The 18,340-nt window shown below is 44.7% G+C and overlaps 1 protein-coding gene across 1 annotated transcript in view; it reads right to left on the bottom strand.

Moving 5' to 3' along the window:
• TMC2 (transmembrane channel like 2) overlaps positions 1-18,340 on the bottom strand; it is a 45,209-nt gene that overhangs the window by 10,165 nt on the left and 16,704 nt on the right. Inside the window, exons 6-14 of the mRNA XM_058679482.1 lie at positions 15,271-15,352; positions 14,796-14,902; positions 12,749-12,847; positions 10,789-10,931; positions 7,560-7,707; positions 6,550-6,738; positions 4,727-4,906; positions 3,361-3,510; positions 438-470 (exon numbers count right to left, since the gene is read on the bottom strand). Coding sequence (XP_058535465.1) covers positions 438-470; positions 3,361-3,510; positions 4,727-4,906; positions 6,550-6,738; positions 7,560-7,707; positions 10,789-10,931; positions 12,749-12,847; positions 14,796-14,902; positions 15,271-15,352 — 1,131 coding nt within the window. The remainder of the gene's footprint in view (positions 1-437; positions 471-3,360; positions 3,511-4,726; positions 4,907-6,549; positions 6,739-7,559; positions 7,708-10,788; positions 10,932-12,748; positions 12,848-14,795; positions 14,903-15,270; positions 15,353-18,340) is intronic.

Here is an 18,340-nt window from a genome sequence, read left to right as displayed (position 1 = left end):
GGACACTTGGGTAAGATTTGGGGTTCCTGACTTTGGCATGGCTCAGCGATGGCTGTTGCAGGAATGTGCAGGAATAAACTAGTGGATGGAAGAATCTGCCCACCCCTTCTTTCCCCCTTCGCCCTGGCTCTGCCTTCAAGATAGACAAAGTTTTTTACAGGTGGTTTTGCTCATTACACCAAGGAAAAGCAGAGATTATTATTTTAAAAGAGAACTCTTTCAAGGCAACAGATTAAACACTCTTCCGCTTCTCTGAGTGGAGGTTGACAAGAGCATCTGAGGAAGTAAAGTGCCCAAGAAAGCATCTGTTTGTAAGCATTTGCAGGATGTCAGGGACCTACAAAGCCAGCCTCCAGGTCCCAGCACCAGCAGTGGTTCATGAACCGGACAAAACAAGCCCGCAGGAAGTCCCCCACCAGGATGGTAATGTACGTTACCAGCATGTCAGACACTGTCAGCCTCATGAATTCCTGCAGGGAGGAACACAGAGAAAGTGGGTTGTCAGAGTTCGACCTTGGCCACCTGTGCCGTAGGGCTGCAGCCACACATTCACTTTGGGAAGTCATCTCTGAGATCCTCTGATTTGTGGCAGAGAAGTGGTGTAGAAACAGGATGGTGGGCTTTGAAGGATGCTGCTTTGAGATCCCACCTCTATAGACTGCTGTTGTTATGGCTTTGAGCTAATCTTTGAACCTCTTGAAGTCGATAAAGGTTATCAGCCTTGCAGCGCTGGTGGAGAAGACAGTGATTATGCTTGCAAATTGCCTGGTGTGCGAGTGATGCCCAGTGTGTGGCGGCTGTCACACTCCTGCTGAGTCAGGATCTAAGCCTCACTCTTAGCTCCCTCCACCTGCTCTGCAGTGACAGCTGCTCCTGCTAAGACTGACTGAGACCATCAGTCCCTGAGGACAGAGGCCAGCCTTCCTTAGCACCTGGTAATTGTGATTTTTTTCCCCTTAATATGTACAGCAAGTAAACAATTTTTGCACAGAAGAACCTAGCAGATGAGCCAAAAACAAAAGAATGAAGCATGCTCTGCTTCTGTAATCTGTGCATATTTTTTTTTAATTCCTTGGAAAAATGGAAAAAAGCTTCCAGACACCATCATTGTCTGAAACTTCTAATAGATCTGGAGTTCCTAGGGAGCCCAAGTCTTTACTCATTTCTGTATTTTCTGGGATTATTAAGAAATGTTTGTTGAGTGAACAGCTGATGGCTCTTCAAGGTTATTTCTCAATAAGAATTCAGAATGTGCTCCTAAGTAAACAATGAGCCTACAGAAGTCAAGCATCCACCCCGTGGAGGTGGGGGTGAATGCAGGTGAACTCAGAAAGAGCTCATTGCATTTTAAAGGCAGAAAGAGAGAGAGAGAGAGAGAGAGCAAGAGAGAATATTTCATCTACCCATTCACTTTCCAAGTGGCTGCAACAGACAGGCTGGGCCAGGCCAAAGCCAGGAGCCAGGAGCCAGGACCAGGATCCTGGTCTCCCACATGCATGGCAGGGAGTACTGCCTACACAGTTACATTAGCAGGAAGGTAGATACAAAGTGGAGTGCCTGGGGCTGGAATCAGCACTCTGATATGGGCTGCCAGCACTGTAAGAGGTCTTTTATTTATTTATTTTTTTTTAATTTATCTTATTTATTTATTTATATTGGGAAGTCAGGTATACAGAAAGAAGGAGAGAGAGGAAGATCTTCCGTCTGCTGATTTACTTCCCAAGTGGCCACAATGGCTGGAACTGTGCTGATCTGAAGCCAGGAGCCTGGAGCCTCTTCTAAGTCTCCCACACATGGGTGCAGGTTCCCAAGGCTTTGGCCCATCCTCGACTGCTTTCCCAGGCCACAAGCAGGGAACTGGATGGGAATTGGGGCCACTGGGACATGGACCAGTGCCCATATGGGATCTGAGTGTATTCAAGGCAAGGACTTTAGCTGCTAGGCTACTGCACCAGACCTAGTGGTCTTAACTTGCTATGCCACAGCACTGCCCCAAGAAATGCACTTCAATCAGTGATTGAAAAATGATGGGCAGTCAGGGAGAAGGGCGAGAGATGTGTCTGCATTTCAGAGTTGCACAGCGGGTTGTCCCAAAGGAATCATGAGGTGATTAACTCCACCATCTGATGAATGGGGATGGTTTTGTTGACCTGATGGTTTCTGTTGGCAGTGCAGCAGGTAGGGGAGTTTTAGTACTTGATTCTTAGCGATAAGGAGGATCTGCACAGCGTGGAGGCAGTCTGGACAAGAGGAGACAGGAAGCAGGGAGTCCGAGATGTCCAGGAAAGAAGTGAGAGGGAAAACACCCCAGGGCTCATGGGAAGGTGACTCTGAAGCAATCAAACGTCTTCTGGGGGAGTAGTGGGAAGTGACCCATGTGTCTGTGCAGTGACCTGCCCCTGCATGGCATCTCCTCACCCTCAGTTACAAACACAGCTGTCTGGTGCTTAATGTGAGTGGGGCCTCTAGGCACAAGCTCTGCATTTCAGTGGAGTGCAAGTGAAGAGAGACCCAACAGAGAGCATTAGGGTTGAGGAGGAGAAGGCCGTGGGTTCCCTCCCTGTCGTACCTATGAGCAGGTCAAGTTTTTACCCAGGAGGCCAGAGAGCAGCAGGTTTTGAAGTCCACACTGGGCAAACTACAGGGATTCAGGGTCATTCTAAATTTTTGAGATTCTAATGAAAGCCATTACAGGAAAATACACAGATGAATATATACTCATAATCTTGCATCCCATTTTTTAGAGTATTTATTCATAATTTTCTGGGTAGGAACTGTAGGCTTTAAGTGAAATTCATAGTAAAACTAAAGAATTCCCAAACTTGGACTGATGCAAAAAATTTAGTGGGATATGTGACACAGGAAAAAAAAAAAGAAAGAAAGAAAGAAAGAAAAAACAGGACAATGAAAAAAAAAGGAATTTTCCTAAGAAATGCCAAATCGGCATTTTGATGGTTCAGAAACAGAAGCATCAGGGGTGGGTGTTGCAATAGTGTGAGTTAAGCCCTCCCTTGGAATGCCTCTGTCCCATATCCTAGTGCCTGGGATCAAGTCCTGTCTCTACTTCCCATCCAGCTTTCTGCTAAGGAGATCATGGCTCCAGAGCTGAGATCCTGCCACCCACAGGGAGACTCAGGTATGGAGTGAACACCTAGGTTCAACCAAAGCTTGCTCTGGTAGTTGCAGGTATTTGGGGAGTGAACCAGCAGATGGAAGATCTTTCTTTGTCTCTCATTCCCCTCTCCTTGCTGTTTCATTGTGCCTTTCAAATAAATAAATCTTAAAAAGAAATGGAAACATCAATGAAGGAACAACCAAGAGTTGAGTAGGGATCACCTTGACAGAGAGGGTGACACTCACAATGCCCACAGCTGTCTCCCAGCAAGAGCCCCGGGGCACGTCTGCAGGGTGCAGGGGTGGCCGGGGGACACTGTCATTCCAGTTGGAGGAGTTGTAATAGTTAAACAGAGTCCAGTGGGTGATATTCTTTATTGTTTCTTCATGAGAAAGCTAGAACACAAGAGAAAAGCACGGGGTTGGAAAGAGCCAGGGATGGTCCAGCTGTTTCCATGGCAACAACAAAGGCAAGCTGACAAAGGCCATAATGTTGTCATCCAGTTCCGACCCTAACTGAGAATAGAGTCTTTCCAGAAATGTCTTCCACAAACTTTCAGTCTATGCAGGAAAGGGGACAACTGACTTCAGTCCCCGCGTCTTTCCCATGCAGCTATTTCCTTCTTTAGTTTGGTGTCTTTCCATCCTCCGTCTGCCATCCAGTCATTCATTCTTTCAAGAATAACTCATTTAGAGTCCGCTCTGGACACGAAAGGCAGACTAGTGAAGAACAGGACAGGACTCACAGTCACAGAACATAAACAAAGGAGTTGTGGGCAATTGTGGGGCTTGATTAAGCCAGTGGGGGCCTTAGTGGAGTTCCTGGAAGCAGTGAGGAGAAGATTAGCACCTGATGAACTGTATTACAGCATGGGGAGGAAACAGGGAGAGAGGCAAGAGAGAATTCTGCTTTGTGGAAGAAATGGAAGGCACAGGAGGGAGGAAAAGAATTCTGGAGGAAGCGGAAAGCCAGAGATGTGGGTAGAGGTGAGGGCAGGTACAATCAGAACCTTCCAGTAGTTTCCTGTTGCCCTCAGGAGAGCACTCCTGTGGATCAGTAATGAGGAGGAGGTTGGGGAAGGAAGGGGAGTGGCCAGCATCTGGCCTTGTCTCACTTTTCACATTGTCTCCTCCACTGCATTGTCCTGTTCTCCTGAAACTCCTGGGTACCAGCACCTTCTGCTTTTCCTAGCATGTTGGTTAAGATTTGCCAGAGTGTGACTCTCTAAGCCCTGTCATGCTGCCCTGGGCTTGCCCCCACGGGAACGCATCCCACAGCTTTCTGTTCTGGAGGAGTTTGTCTCCCAGCCCAGAGTGTGGACATGCATGAAACAGGACCATGTTTGTTGTCTTGCTGTATCCCAGGGCTGGACATAGCAGATGCACCTTCAGGGTCTAGGTAACACCTATGAGCAGTTAGGTCAACATGGCATATCCCCTTGGCTGCTAATCCTTTATGGCACAGCTATTTGGATCAGAGATTGTGGGGATTTTTTTTCTTTGTACTTTTCTGACTTTCCAACATTTATTTTTTAACATGAATTATGCATATCGGAACAATTATACTAACAAAAGGAGATACGGTGGGTCCCAAGGACTAGGGAGTTTTTACCTTGAGGTGGACATCATCCATCAGGGCCAAGAGAAATGTGTAGAGGTTCCCCAGGAAGAGCGCAAAGATGCGTCCCAGCTGCCACTTCAGTCCAATGCGTGGGTGGTAATTCTCCAAGGCAGCAATGGTTTCAAACAGAGGGGGACAAAACATCCCAAGCAGGGACATCACGATCTCCACCTGAGAATGCAACCGAGCCCGAGTCACTTATGTCATTGATGTCACTTGCTAGGCTGTCATCCCTGCATGCCCAAGACCATCGGTCTTCATTGCCTGACGTCTTTTCTCTGCCCTAGAGATGCCCTGGGTCTTCACAACTTGCTATATGATCCTGGCAAAGATGTCAAGCTGTCCTGAGCAATCAGCAATGTCTGCACATCATAACTGCTGTGAGGCTGACAGCTGTGTCTCTCATCATTCGTCACAATGGCCAGGTAGAGGTCTTAGCTTTCCCAAGTACAGTAAGAGAGCAGGTGGCTACAGTCTTATTGACTGAGCAAATCACATGGCCCTAGCAAGCTGGATTTAAGGAATAGGAACAAAGATTCCCTTTTCTTCATGAGAGACACTACAAAAATAGCATTGCAAAGAAATGTGCATAAGGGCCCGGCACGGTAGCCTAGTGGCAGGAGCCCTTGCCTTGCACGCGCCGGGATCCCATATGGGTGCTGGTTCTAATCCTGGCAGCCTCGCTTCCCATCTAGCTCCTTGCTTGTAGCCTGGGAAAGCAGTCGAGGATGGCCCAAAGCCTGAATGGATTTTACTGTGGATCTCCATGACAGAGTCTACTTTTCCAGATGCAAACACATAAAGCCAGTATATACGAATGTATTACTATTGTAAAACAGAGAAACAGATCCATGGAATGGGGTGGGGACACAAATCACACTCATGCTTTAACAGACACTTGGTTAGTGCTGCATGGCACTGCAGAGATATTGCTTTTATGTTATTTTTTTTCCCATGGGCATTACTGTTTATTTATTTATTTATTATTTTTAAATTATATTGTTGACAATCTTTACATAGTTAATTATGGTAAAAAGGTTCAGGGGTTATAGGGAAGTGGGTAAGACTATTATGTTTTATGTTATTTTTAATAATTGGTGTTATGGGCCCGGTGTGATAGACTAGTGGCCAAATCCTTGCCTTATATCCATCAGGATCCCATATGGATGCAAGTTTGTGTCCCGGCTGCTTCACTTCCCATCCAGGGAATTATTTTATTTTATTTATTTATTTTTATTGGAAAGTCAGATATTCAGAGAGGAGGAGAGACAGAGAGGAAGATCTTCTGTCTGCTGATTCACTCCCCAAGCGGCTGCAATGGCTGGAACTGCACCAATCTGAAGCTAGAAAGCCAGGAGCCAGGAGCTTCTTCCGGGTCTCCCACGCGGGTGCAGGATCCCAAGGCCTTGGGTCGTCCTTGACTGCTTTCCCAGGCCACAAGCAGGGAGCTGGATGGGCCAATGGGACATGAACCAGTGCCCAGTGGATCCCAGTGCATGCAAGGTGAGGACTTTAGCTGCTAGGCTACTATGCCAGGCCCAAGATAAATAAACCTTAATAATTGGTGTTACAACAATTGGGATATTCAGTTGATTGATACATTAATTATAATCCAACTTCATTTAGTTAGAAAAGCCAGTTCTCCAGGCTTAATAACACGTTACTCTTCATTCAAGAAGTTACAGCTACTTTATGGCAACATGACATCTCACCTTGTAAACCAAATCCTATAATCCAGCTCATCAATAAATCTGCTAAATGGTGTGGGCAACTGTGACCTCAGTGTCAGTCTTCATCGGGGGCATCCTTCTTACCTCATTCCTTTCATACCAGCTGACATTTTGCATTTTGGAGAATTCTTGGGATCGCTTTACCACAAAGTAAATGAGGTACCCACTCCCACACAAGCAGCAAATGATGAGAAAGTTGGCCAGAACACGCAGAAATCTTGTCAGATGGATATTTTCTTCCTTGTTACTCTCTTGTTCATCCACGATTGATTCCTTAATGTAGGAAAATGAGATGTGAATAATTTCAGGCCAGGAACCTGAGAAAATTACCTTCTGCTTCTATAGATGAAATAATAAAAGGGGGGAGGATTTTATATCCTGTGCCTATGAATAATTGAATATATTCTTGATATAAATATTCTTTGTTGTTGTTATTATCTGGTACAAATAGCAAAGTCCATTTAGACTTAAATTGGCACGTGCCAGTTGTGATACTAAACTCTCTCTTAACCTTAATACCAAACCAACATACTAGTTACCATCATTACCCACACTGCAGAACTAGTGTCCAGGGAGAGTTCAGTAACTTCTGAGATGGGATTGTTTTAATCTACACATCAATTATATTCTTGCTGAATTTGACCAATATTGAATATTCCAATTTTGGGGTTAGCAAAGCAAGCCTTTTCCACAAAAAGCCAGGTGAAAAATATTGTTGGTTTTGCAATATTATTTCGTTATACGATTCCTCTCACAGCTACTCAGTTATGTATATCATTGTAGCACAAAAGCAGCTGTAGAAAATTTGCAAATAAATAGGCATGGTTTTACTTCAAAAATTTTATTTGTAAAAGCAGGCAGCAGGCGGATTTGGCCTAAGGTCATAATTTGGCAACTCCTGTTCCAATCCACGACCATGGTATATCTCTTTATTTATCTCTTAATTCTTTTTCAACGATGTTTAAAACTTAAAAAGAAGACCCTGGCCATAGACTGTGGGGAAATTTTCCCCTCTGCCTCAGTTGGGAGAACTCTGCAAGAGCTAGGGGGACCCAGAGATTGCCCTGCCAGTGGGAGCTGTTCTGGGTGGCTACCTTGAAGCTGGTGGTGATGGAGGCATATTTGTTGTCAGCTGTCTCTGAATTCCCTATGAGGTAGTCCCAGCTGGTGAACATCTTGAAACTGAAGGTAAAATTGTCACTCTCCCCCTCGCTCGTGCTCCCCTGGGAATTGCTGGCCATCCTGTTGGGCACACACCGGTGTTATACTTGTCCTGTTTCTACTGCAGCACCCCGAGGGGCCCTTGGCCTGTGCACAGGGAGGATGAACAGACAGCAGGCATCCACTGAGGGAAGGACCCGGGAAGGGACCTGAGCTGAGACAGCTCTGATGACAGCCAGGGACCCTTCCCTCTAAATCCAGGGTCCCTGCAAACACACAGGGTGTCAGCGGGGTAATAGGGAGGCTGCAGGAGGCTGGTCGCTTGATCGTGTTTTCTACCCTCCACCCAATTTCCTATGGCTTGATTCACCTGCAAATGCAGTTTGAGAACTCTTTATGGGGACACTTTCAGCCAGCTATATGTTCATGTTATACTAACTCATGATAACACATGTAATTCTTACAGCATCTGCTCTAATAAGTAAGGGTGATTATCTCTGTGGTTAATGCAACTCAAACAGGAATATTTTGCCTTCTCAGATGTTCAAAATGGAACATCCCTTTCTTTCAAAATACGGTTTTTTTAAACAATCTATCTGTTGGTTTGAGAGGCACAAAGAGAGCAAGCTTCTATTTGCTGGTTCATGCCCCTAAATGCCTACAACAGCTGAGGTGAGACAAGGGCTGAAGCTGGGATTTGGGATTACAATTCAGGTTTCCCACGTGGGTGGCAGGACCCCATTTTCTTGAGCCATCTTGGTTGCCTGCTGGGATCTGCATTAACAGGAAGCTGGAGTCAGGAATCAGAGAAGGGAATGGACCCTAGGACCCTAGGTGTGGGGTATAGGCACCCTAGCCAGCATCTTAACAGCTAAGTCATATGGTCGCCCCAACATCCACTTCTACGATATCCATTTTCTAGTTCAAAACTGAATAAATCCAATAGTACTTGTTAGTGCAATCATACCCATTTTCTTAAGCAAAATGAAAGTATGTTAGACCTTCCTATTTTCTCTTACTTGTCCTTCATATCTTATTGTTGCCTATAGTTCACCCCTGTGGGGATCACCGAATTCCCTGCAGGTGCTCAATCAGATGCCCTGGGAGATTTCCTCCCTAATTCTATCTTACTTGTTGGGTTTTTAGATCTGTTGTTCCATAGGACTTAGCTGTTTTGGCTTACTGTGGGAACATTGTCTATCTCTATACTTTGTTTGGGATGATAAAAAGGAAAAGTAGGGGCAGGCATTTGCATAGTGGTTAATCACTGACATGGATGCCTGCATTCCAGATCCAAGGGCCTGGATTTGATTCCTGCTTCTGCCAATTCCAGCTTCCTGCCAGTGTACCTCCTGGGAGGCAGGGGGTTATGGCTCAGATAGTTAGGGTCCTGCCATGCACATGGAAGACCTGGATTAGGTTCCTAACTCCTGGCTTTAGTATGAACTAACCTGCCTGAAACAGGCATTAGGGAAATAAGCCAGTGGTTGAGATCTCTCTCTCTCTCTCTTTTTTTCTCTCATTCTTTTAAAAAAGATTTATTTATTTTTATTGCAAAGTCAGATATACAGAGAAGAGGACAGACAGAGAGGAAGATCTTCCGTTCGATGATTCACTCCCCAAGTGGCCACAACAGCCAGGGCTGAGCCAATCCAAAGCCAGGAGCTTCTTCCAGATCTCCCATGCAGGTGAGGATTTCAAGGCTTTGGGCCACAAGCAGGGAGCTAGATGGTAAGTGGGACTACTGGGATTAGAACCTGTGCCCATATCGGATCCCTTCACGTGCAAGGTGAGGACTTTAGCCTCTAGGCCACTGTGCCGGGCCCGAGAGATCTCTCTCCTAATATCTATCTCTCTGCCTTTCAAATACATAATAAAATATATAAATTTTCAAAAAAGGAAAAAAGAATAATATAGTAGCTAAGGATAAAACCAGGATCTGGCACAGTGCCTCAGCAAGCTAATCCTCTAACTGTGGAGCCAGCATTCCAAATAGGTACCAATTTGAGTCCCAGCTGCTCTGCTTCTACTTGGAAAACAATGGACGATGGCCCAAAACCTTGGGATCCTGCACCCATATGGGAGACCCAGAAGAAGCTCCTGGTTTCGGATTGGCCCAGCTCTGACTGTTGTAGCTATTTGGGGAGTGAACCAAAGGATAGATCTCTTCTTGGTCTCTCTCTTATTTCTGACTTTCAAGTAAAATTTGTAAAAACTAATCACATTAATAAAAAAGAATAAAGCTAATCTGTTATCTTTTTTTTTTTTCTCTCTTCTGCTTGATAGAGCTGGTGATCTAGGCATCACCAAGTGGTCATTGCAGAGAGCTGGGCAGGGCTTTGTGAACAGTAGCATTTTCCACCATGGTATTTACTCATTGGCCTTTTAGGGTTTCTGGCTTGGCTTCTAGAGGTGTTCTGCTCTTGTTCTGGAGGCACAGATACCCACCATTTTCTGGGAGAAATAACTCCTCGAGGTCTTGCTGAAGAGGGAGTGGGCCCTGCTGGTTAGCCTCCTGCAGGATCCTGTACCTCCACCTCCCACCCTGACCCTAAAGGGATGGGGTCCTCCAACCAAAGAAGTCCATGCAATAGCTGTGCCTAATTTACTCTCCCGAGAATATGAACTCAGAAGCACAGACATGTTAAAAGACCATTTCTGGCCCCAGATTTAGGTGCAGTTGGGTCCAGACATGTTAGCTATAGCTACATGCATTAATTTATTATGATTTTGTTGTTTTTATTTTGTAAGGCCCAGCTTGGTTCCAACATTCAAGCTAGAGTGACAGAGCTCTTTGAAGGAGCTCACATTCTGGAAGAACCAGACAGGCCTTGCACACCTCCAGTCTCATCTACTTCCTCTTAGGCCAGTCTGGGGAACACAAGATGATATTTGCTGCCTCAGGGCCTTTGCACACACTCTTCCTGTGGCAGCTCCTGGCCTCATTGACAGTAATTTCCACTTCATTTTCAAGAACTTCCCCATTACCCAGTTTATATCTTTTATGCCACACATTACAAAAGATTTTTTTCTTTTGAGCATCTGCTTCCCTTAGTGTATCTCTAAATGCCTCACAGGAGGGCAAGTCGGTACCAAGGCCAGGGGAGTAAGCTCTTTGTATGAAGACAAGGCAAAGTTTGCACACAAAACATATGTACTTACGATCTGATGACAATCATCAGGCTGTAGCCAAACACGCTGACCCCCACCATAAAGTAAGCCATGGGAAGCCTGTACCTCAGCCACCCAATGGTCCTCTGGTTGTTGTAGTAGCCATAGAAGAGAGCCGAGTACTTGATATATCCCTGCAGGACAGCAAGTCCAAGAGCTGCGGGTATGTGAGCTCAGAGCAGACAGGCACCAGACAACTTCCATCCCACCCATAATTCTTAGTGTTTTAACCAGAGTCTGAGAAGGAAAAGTTCTGGATGCTCTTACTCCTTTTGCCTCCCCGCATGGTTCCAGGATCTGTCCCTGCCTCGTGCTTCCCCTCTTCATTCCTGTTATTTCCCTGTTCCATAGAGCAAATGGAGATATGAGAGGGAGGGGACAGTGCTGCTAGCATTTGAGATGGAATCAGGGAGAAGTGTGCTTGTGTGTGTGTGAGCACGCGCATGGGTGCACGTGTGTGTATCCATGCATGCACAGATATGCACATAAAGCTACAAGTTGTTTTCTCCACCCTCAGGGGGCATAATTTAACTAGGTGAGAATCTGTGAGCTTTCACAAAGTTTCAAAATCCCCAAGGAAAACGGTACACAGTAAAGTTCACGGTTTAACAACAAACTTCAAATTTTTTATTGTAATTGACTTAGATGTAATTAGTATATTCTAAGGTTTAATAACAATTTAGACTTCTAGTACTTTTTATATGCCTTGCTAAGCACAAGCAAGGGATGATTAATAATTAACAGTGTTTTTGGTACACAAGATAGTCAACAGGGAAACTTGGGTGAAATAAAGCATGAGGGAAACTCTTTCTAGCAATTTAGTTGGGGGCTCCTGCTAGAAATCATTTGGAAAATCACTCCAACTTAATTTCATCTATCTCTGATGGGTCTCAAACCTGACAGAGAATGAGGAGGGGCAGCAGCAGTGACCTATTGTGGGCAGGAGCTCCTTGGACTCTCAGTCAGAGGTACAGGGGTATGGGGCCTCACAAAGGAGGGAAGGTGGCTCCCAAAAGGGGACCCTGAGCAGAAGCAGGGAGGCATGGAAGGCATGAGATGCATTTGGGGACTCCCCCTAATCTTGAGATTACTGGGGCAATAAGTGTGAGGTATTGGGCAGATGTGGGTCTAGTCACGGGTCAATAGAGGTAGGCAGTATCAGGGTTAATACTGATCTTTTGTAAACACTGATTTTTATTCCATTTGGGAATGGGAGTTGGTGATCAGCCATGGCGGGGGAGTCACAGGTCAGTGATGCAATCCTGAAAGGTCACTTTGGCAGTGGAGGGAAAGGAGATTTTAAAATCTTCTAGAAGCTTCTTACGACATTTGCGGAAAAGTGAAAGCATTGTTTGAGGTGAAGCTACAAGGGCTGGAGAGAGGGGACTGAGTCAGGAAATACTTAGGAGACAGGCTCACTGGTAGTGATTGGATGGGGGTTGAGATGAGGAGGGGGAGGAGCCTGACCATCAAGCATCCCGCTTGGATGATGGGATGAATGGTGGCTCCAGTGATGAAGACAGGAGAAAGAGGTGTGGGCTTTGGTTGGCCAGGTGTTGAATCTGAGAAGCCATTTAGATGTTCCGTAGCAGCTGTCATGTGAGACTAGGGGGACGACTGAGGGGAGAGAGCCTGTGGTCTTAATGTGGGTACTCAGGGAGAAATCCCTACTGTGGGATCTCCTCAAGTAAAGATTTCACAGAGGGTGGAGTGAGGGGAGCAACAGCTTTATAGGATCTCAAATCCATGAGTGAGTGTGGCTGAGAGAGGGGCTGGTGGAAAAGAGCGATGGAGACTAGAGAGATGTGGTTGTAAGTTCCTCATGCTGGGCTCCAATGTAATCATAGCTCTGGTTTTCCAACAATTAAATTCAGTATTTCACACATGCTCATGCACTGTTTTGGCTTTGCAGCCCCACAATGGAAGTACACTGAAGTGTTAGCAATGGTACCTCAAAGTCCCAGAGGACAGAGAAGTCCATAGCTTTTTCTTGCTCAGCCCGAGGCACTGTCTTTCTGGGAATACTTCCATAGGGCACGCCCATCAGTACCTTGAGCAGAGAGAGAATGCAGGAGTGTACATAGAGCAAACACAAATGCACGCACATTCACGAACCGTCCTGGTTTGAATACTTTCCATCCAAGAGCAGGACACAGACATTCTCTCTTTTGTGAGTGACATTTACCACCTCCCTGGTTTCCAAAGCAATGCACACGCACCATAGAAAATGTGGAAAAACCACCGGAATATTTAAAAATAATTTATCCCCTTCTGAATCACCGTTAAGTATCTGTGTATTTCCTTTTGGTCATTTCTGATTATCCATCTATCTATCTATTAGCATATATTTACTTAATTGGTTAATGTAATATTTTATGACAAATTCTCTATGCTATAAGGTGCTTCTCAAAAAAATTATTCTGAGGTACCTAGTTGATTGTATGTGCTTTATTATGAGCTTACTTAATGAACTGCATATTATTGGGTATCAGTTATCTCCTAACAATAGTCCGCCCCCCCGGGGGAGAACTAGAGTGGGTGCAAGAGCATTTGCTTACATTTGTCAGAGGATTAAAATCCTAACTCCTGAGTCAGAGAGTGATGCTGAGTGACATATAAACAGGGCTAAGTGGACCCATACCTCTGATCTCCAAGTGTGAACACAAGGAACTAGACCGGAGGGTTAGTGACATATTTGTTGGTATCATCCATAGGTGCTATAGAAAAGCATTCAATGCTTTTAGAAATGATGTGACACTCCTTTGCTACCAATGGCTGCTATAATGCACCATCAACCTCTTTTGACTAATCTGCTTTATTTCACATGGTGTTGAAATTTATCCATTTTCTGAAAAATGGGGGTGTACAAGTCACACATGCCTGCAGGAAGAATTGCCTTCAATATGCTTGCAGAATCATGTACAGCAAGATAGGGACAGGTCTTTCTAGAATCAATGAATAAATCCATAGGAAAGAAAATGCTAAACGCCCATGGAGAATTAATGCTGAGAGCTATTGAAGTAGGTATACTTGTAGGTGCTTGCATACCCAGCACCAGCACCAGCCAATTCAACAGGACTGTGTCACTTAGAGCTCCTGGCCTCTGGAACACACGTTCCTTTGGGAAAGAATGCAGGGTAGTATTATGGGGACCTGGGGTCTTAATTCATGAAGCACAAACCTGCCATGTGATTTGCAGGTGTCACTTATCCCCTATTTTGTCTCTCAGTTATCTGCAGGTTAAGGTCTACCTACATCTATTATAAGAGAGAAGGAATAGTTAAGAGTGATACTCAAAGGCAAAGTTTTTACTAGTGAAAAACGATAATATCATGTATCCTATCATTCTTTTTCACAGGGTTAAAAACAAAACAAAACAAGACAAAAAGCAAACCAGAAAGCATGGGCTGGCTTTGTGGCACGGCAGGTTACACCTTCATTGTGAGTCTGGCATCCCATGTGGGAGCACCGATTTGAGTCCTGACTGTTCCACTTCTGATCTAGCTCCCTGCTGGGGTGCTTAGGAGAGCAGGGGAGAATAGTCCAAGTACCTGGACCGCTGTTACCCAGAGGAGAGAATCCAGATGGAGTTTCAAGATCCTGGCTTTGACCTGGACCAGGCCCAGTCACAGCAGTCATTTGGGGAGTGAACTAGTTGATGAAAGATTTTTTTCCCCTCTCTCCCTTCCAAATAAGTTAGTACAAGTTAGTACATCCCTTCCAAATAAGTTAGTACATTCTGCCTTCCAAATAAGTTAGTACATGTTAAAAAATAGATAAACTCATTGAGATATTAGCTCTTTACTGCTTCACTGATTAAGGTATAATGAAATGTAAAGTCATGTCATAATTAATTCAGAAACACAAGAATTTTGGTTCCATTCTTTGTACTGAATGATTGACTTGTTTTGTAAAACAGTATTTGATTAATGAAAATGATGATGGTGGTCATGATAAGCCTTGGCACTATCCACAGATATAGGAAGCTCTCATCTTACCTCTGGGATTATGACGAGACCAAATATTAAACCAAAAAGGACAAGGTTGACTCCATACATCCACCGGAGAAAGATGAAATACGATGCCACTGAAGAACCAAAGTGACCTGGGGGAGAAGAGAGTAGCACAGTGGGTTAAGTGCTGTAAGGGGCAAGAACTGACGCTGTTGTACATTTTGTATGTGCCGGATTCAATTTTTACATCAGCCTTTGGAACAAATAGCCTGATCACCCTTCTTTCCCCCAGATAAACAATCTGAGGCTCTGCAATGATAACTTACCTGCCCAGCCTCTTTTACAAACCAGAGTGTGAGGATGTAGAATTCAAATCTCGGTGTGACTAGTCCAAACCCATTCATTATTTTTTCCCAATATAACAGAACCTACAAAGGTCTAACCAGAAGGTCAAGGACATAGTCCTAGCTCTAGGAAAGTTCTTCAGGAAACAAAAAGGCAATGGCACAAAAATACTCACTTTCAATGTCTTTGATTTTCATTTCCCAGGGGATACATTGCATCTTAAAATTATCAAAGTCTCTCTTGAACTTGACCCATTTCTGAAATACAACAGGTGAAACTCTCAGTTATTTTTCTTATGAAGTTTTTAAAAATATTTATTTATTCTTATTTAAAAAGGCAGGCTTACACAGAGAAGGAGAGACAGAAAGAGAGAGATCTTTCATCTGCTGGTTTACTCTCTAAATGGTTGCAATGGCTGGAACTGGGATCTGAAGCCAGGACCTTCTTCCAGGTCCTATGTGGGTGCAGGGGCCCAAGGACATAGGACATCTTCTCACTACTTTCCCAGGCACTTTAGCAGGGAGCTGGATCAAAAGTGGAACAGCTGGGACTCAAAGTGGAATTCCTATGGGATGCCAGCACTGCAGACAGAGGTTTAGCCTACTTTCCATGCTGCCAGCCTTTGAAATCCTCAGTTACTAAAATACTGATGTGGAAGTTAGAGGGGGTCCACTGGATGGCATATTGATGTTTGACATGTCACCACGAGGGCCCCATTCTCTATAGTGTTGATCCCAGGCTGTCAATGGTGGATATCCAAGCATTTACCTTTCGCAAGTCGGGTGGAGTGAGAGAAGCCAGGGTATTAACAATATTTTCCATCTGACTACATTGCTGATAAAAATCTCAGGTTTGGAAAGTATACACATGAACTTTGGACATCCTGTGTACAATTTCTAGATAAAAGAAATATCACAACACTTCTCAAACAGCCAAACATCTGATAGGAATTATTGTTAAATGACCAGGCTGGTGGAATTGGTTAAAGAGATCTCAATCTATGGTTTCTCATTGTTCTCCAGGGAAAGCAACAGCCATGGAGGGAGTTACCGAGGCATTTCTGTCCCGCCCAGCTATGATCAGACACCCAGTGTTTGTATCAACCAGAAACCTGAGCAGCTGCCTGTTTTATGTATCAAGTTGCTTTGTCAATTCCCTAAGGGACTGCTCTTCATCAACCCCATTGCCTAGAAAGAAATCCATTTGGAATCTAAAAATCAAACAACTAATAGGGACCAGGGTTGTGATACAGTGGGTTAAGCCGCTGCTGTGTGCAGCATCCCACACAAGAGCACTGGTTCGAATCTTTGCTTCTCTGATTCTGATCCTGCTAATGTACCTGGGAAGGTAGGAGATGAAGGCTCTAGCACCTGAGCCCATGTTACCCACATGGGAGACCCAAAAGGAGTTGCTGGCCCCTGATTTTAGCCCAGCCCAGCTTTGGCTGTTGCAGCCATTTAGAAAGCAAACTGGCAGCAGGTTGCAAGGTAGAAGGGAGCAGATCCTAAGGCCACTTGCTATTATTAAAAGATCTCCTAAGATAATAAAGAAAATATTTCCTTTTATAAATTCACTAAAGGATACAAAGGGAAAATTTACGGGAAGAATCAGATTGGTTTCCAAGCCTGACTGTGCTATGTCCTTCCTGACTGAATGGTTGTTGCAGCAAGAAGGAAATCATCTGTCATTAGGAGATGACTGGCTCCAGTGCAGTGGCTCAATTGGGTTAATTTTTTCCCTGCAATCACTGGAATCCCATATGGGTGCCAGTTCATGTTCCAGCTGCTCCATTTCCATCCAGCTCCCTGCTTGTGGCCTGGGAAAGCAGTAGAAAATGGCCCAAAGCCTTGGGACCCTGCACCCACGTGGGAGACCCAGAAGAAGCTCCTGGCTCTAGTTTCAGACTGGCTCAGCTCTGGCCGTTGCAGCCACTTAAGGAGTGAACTAGAGGATAGAAGGTCTTTCTCTCTGTCTCTTCTCTCTGCATATCTGCCTTTCCAATAAAAATAGATCAATCTTTAAAAAAAAATCAGATGGTCACAGATGTACAGGGGAAGAGGAGCCTCTGAGCAAAAGTTCTGGGGGAATGTGGGGATAGTAGACGGCAGACACTCCCACTGTTTCCTCTATTTCTCACTCTGTTCCCAGCAAGTTTCTGGCTGATTTGGCTTCCAATAGGAGTCTCTCTGTAAGCACAGCATTGCCAGCTACCCTGGCTGAGTATTTTGGTGTCTCCGGCTGTGGCTTTCATTGTAATTAGTAGGTGGGACTTGGGATGATGACTTTCCTTTCCAGGTAACTAACTTGATTGTCAAAACTAAAAGATATCACCAATGTGGACTTGGAGTTTCCTGCTTCTTGCATTGGTTATTTCTGCTTGTGAATTAGTCATCCAGTATCTGGTTTTATATATCAGGCTCATAAACTCCCTGCGACACAGATCTGCTGTCAGGGTGCTGATAAAATCGGGATAGCATATAGGCTTGTGAGGCTCAGGACCAGAGTAGAGGTAATGGACAGTGCCAAGTGAGGCTCCTGGAGGCCCACCCTATCCCTGGGAAAGCATACAACAGCCCTTGAAGACTGCGGGTTCACAGCTGATGAGTGATGTTCCAGAGCTGGGGTAGAGGAGGAGAGGCTTGGGAGAAGGTCAGGCCCTGGCGATGTCATCCTCCCTTGGTTGACAGAGCCAGGAAATGGGACTAGGGTATGGGTAGAAACCCCACCTCTGTTCTTTCAGGCTATGTGAGACGCGGGCTCTGAGACTGGGTTATTAGTTTCCAGATCTATTGTCCCCATTATCACCTGAAGTTGTTCTAGAATTGTTAGCCCACATTTTAGGATAGAACTGATACATTAAGGACTGGTATTGTGGCATAGTAGGCTAAGGTCTCTGCCTGTGGCACCAGCATCCTATATGGGCACTGGTTACAGTCCTGGTTACTCTTCTTCCAATCCAGCTCCCTGCTTATGGCAAAATTAATATGCAAATTTAAAGCTTTCCTGCATATCACAAATAACTAGTTATTAAATTAATGACAAATTGCTCCATTTGCCAAAGCAACTAGAATGTAATCAATATGAAAATAAACTTAGAACATGGAAAAGATGATCAAAATGAATAACTTTGTTGAGGAATGTGATAGAAAGCTTGAGTAATGTACAATCTTCATAGAAGTGAAGGCTAAATATTATATCAACAAGGAGTCTTCCAAACCTTGGATTAAAAAATAAATTAAAATATC

This window comes from Ochotona princeps, chromosome 22 (genome assembly GCF_030435755.1).
Source record: "Ochotona princeps isolate mOchPri1 chromosome 22, mOchPri1.hap1, whole genome shotgun sequence".
Taxonomy (NCBI): Eukaryota; Metazoa; Chordata; class Mammalia; order Lagomorpha; family Ochotonidae; genus Ochotona; species Ochotona princeps.
Note: the sequence above shows the minus strand (reverse complement) of the source record. Positions and strands in the feature narration are given on the sequence as shown.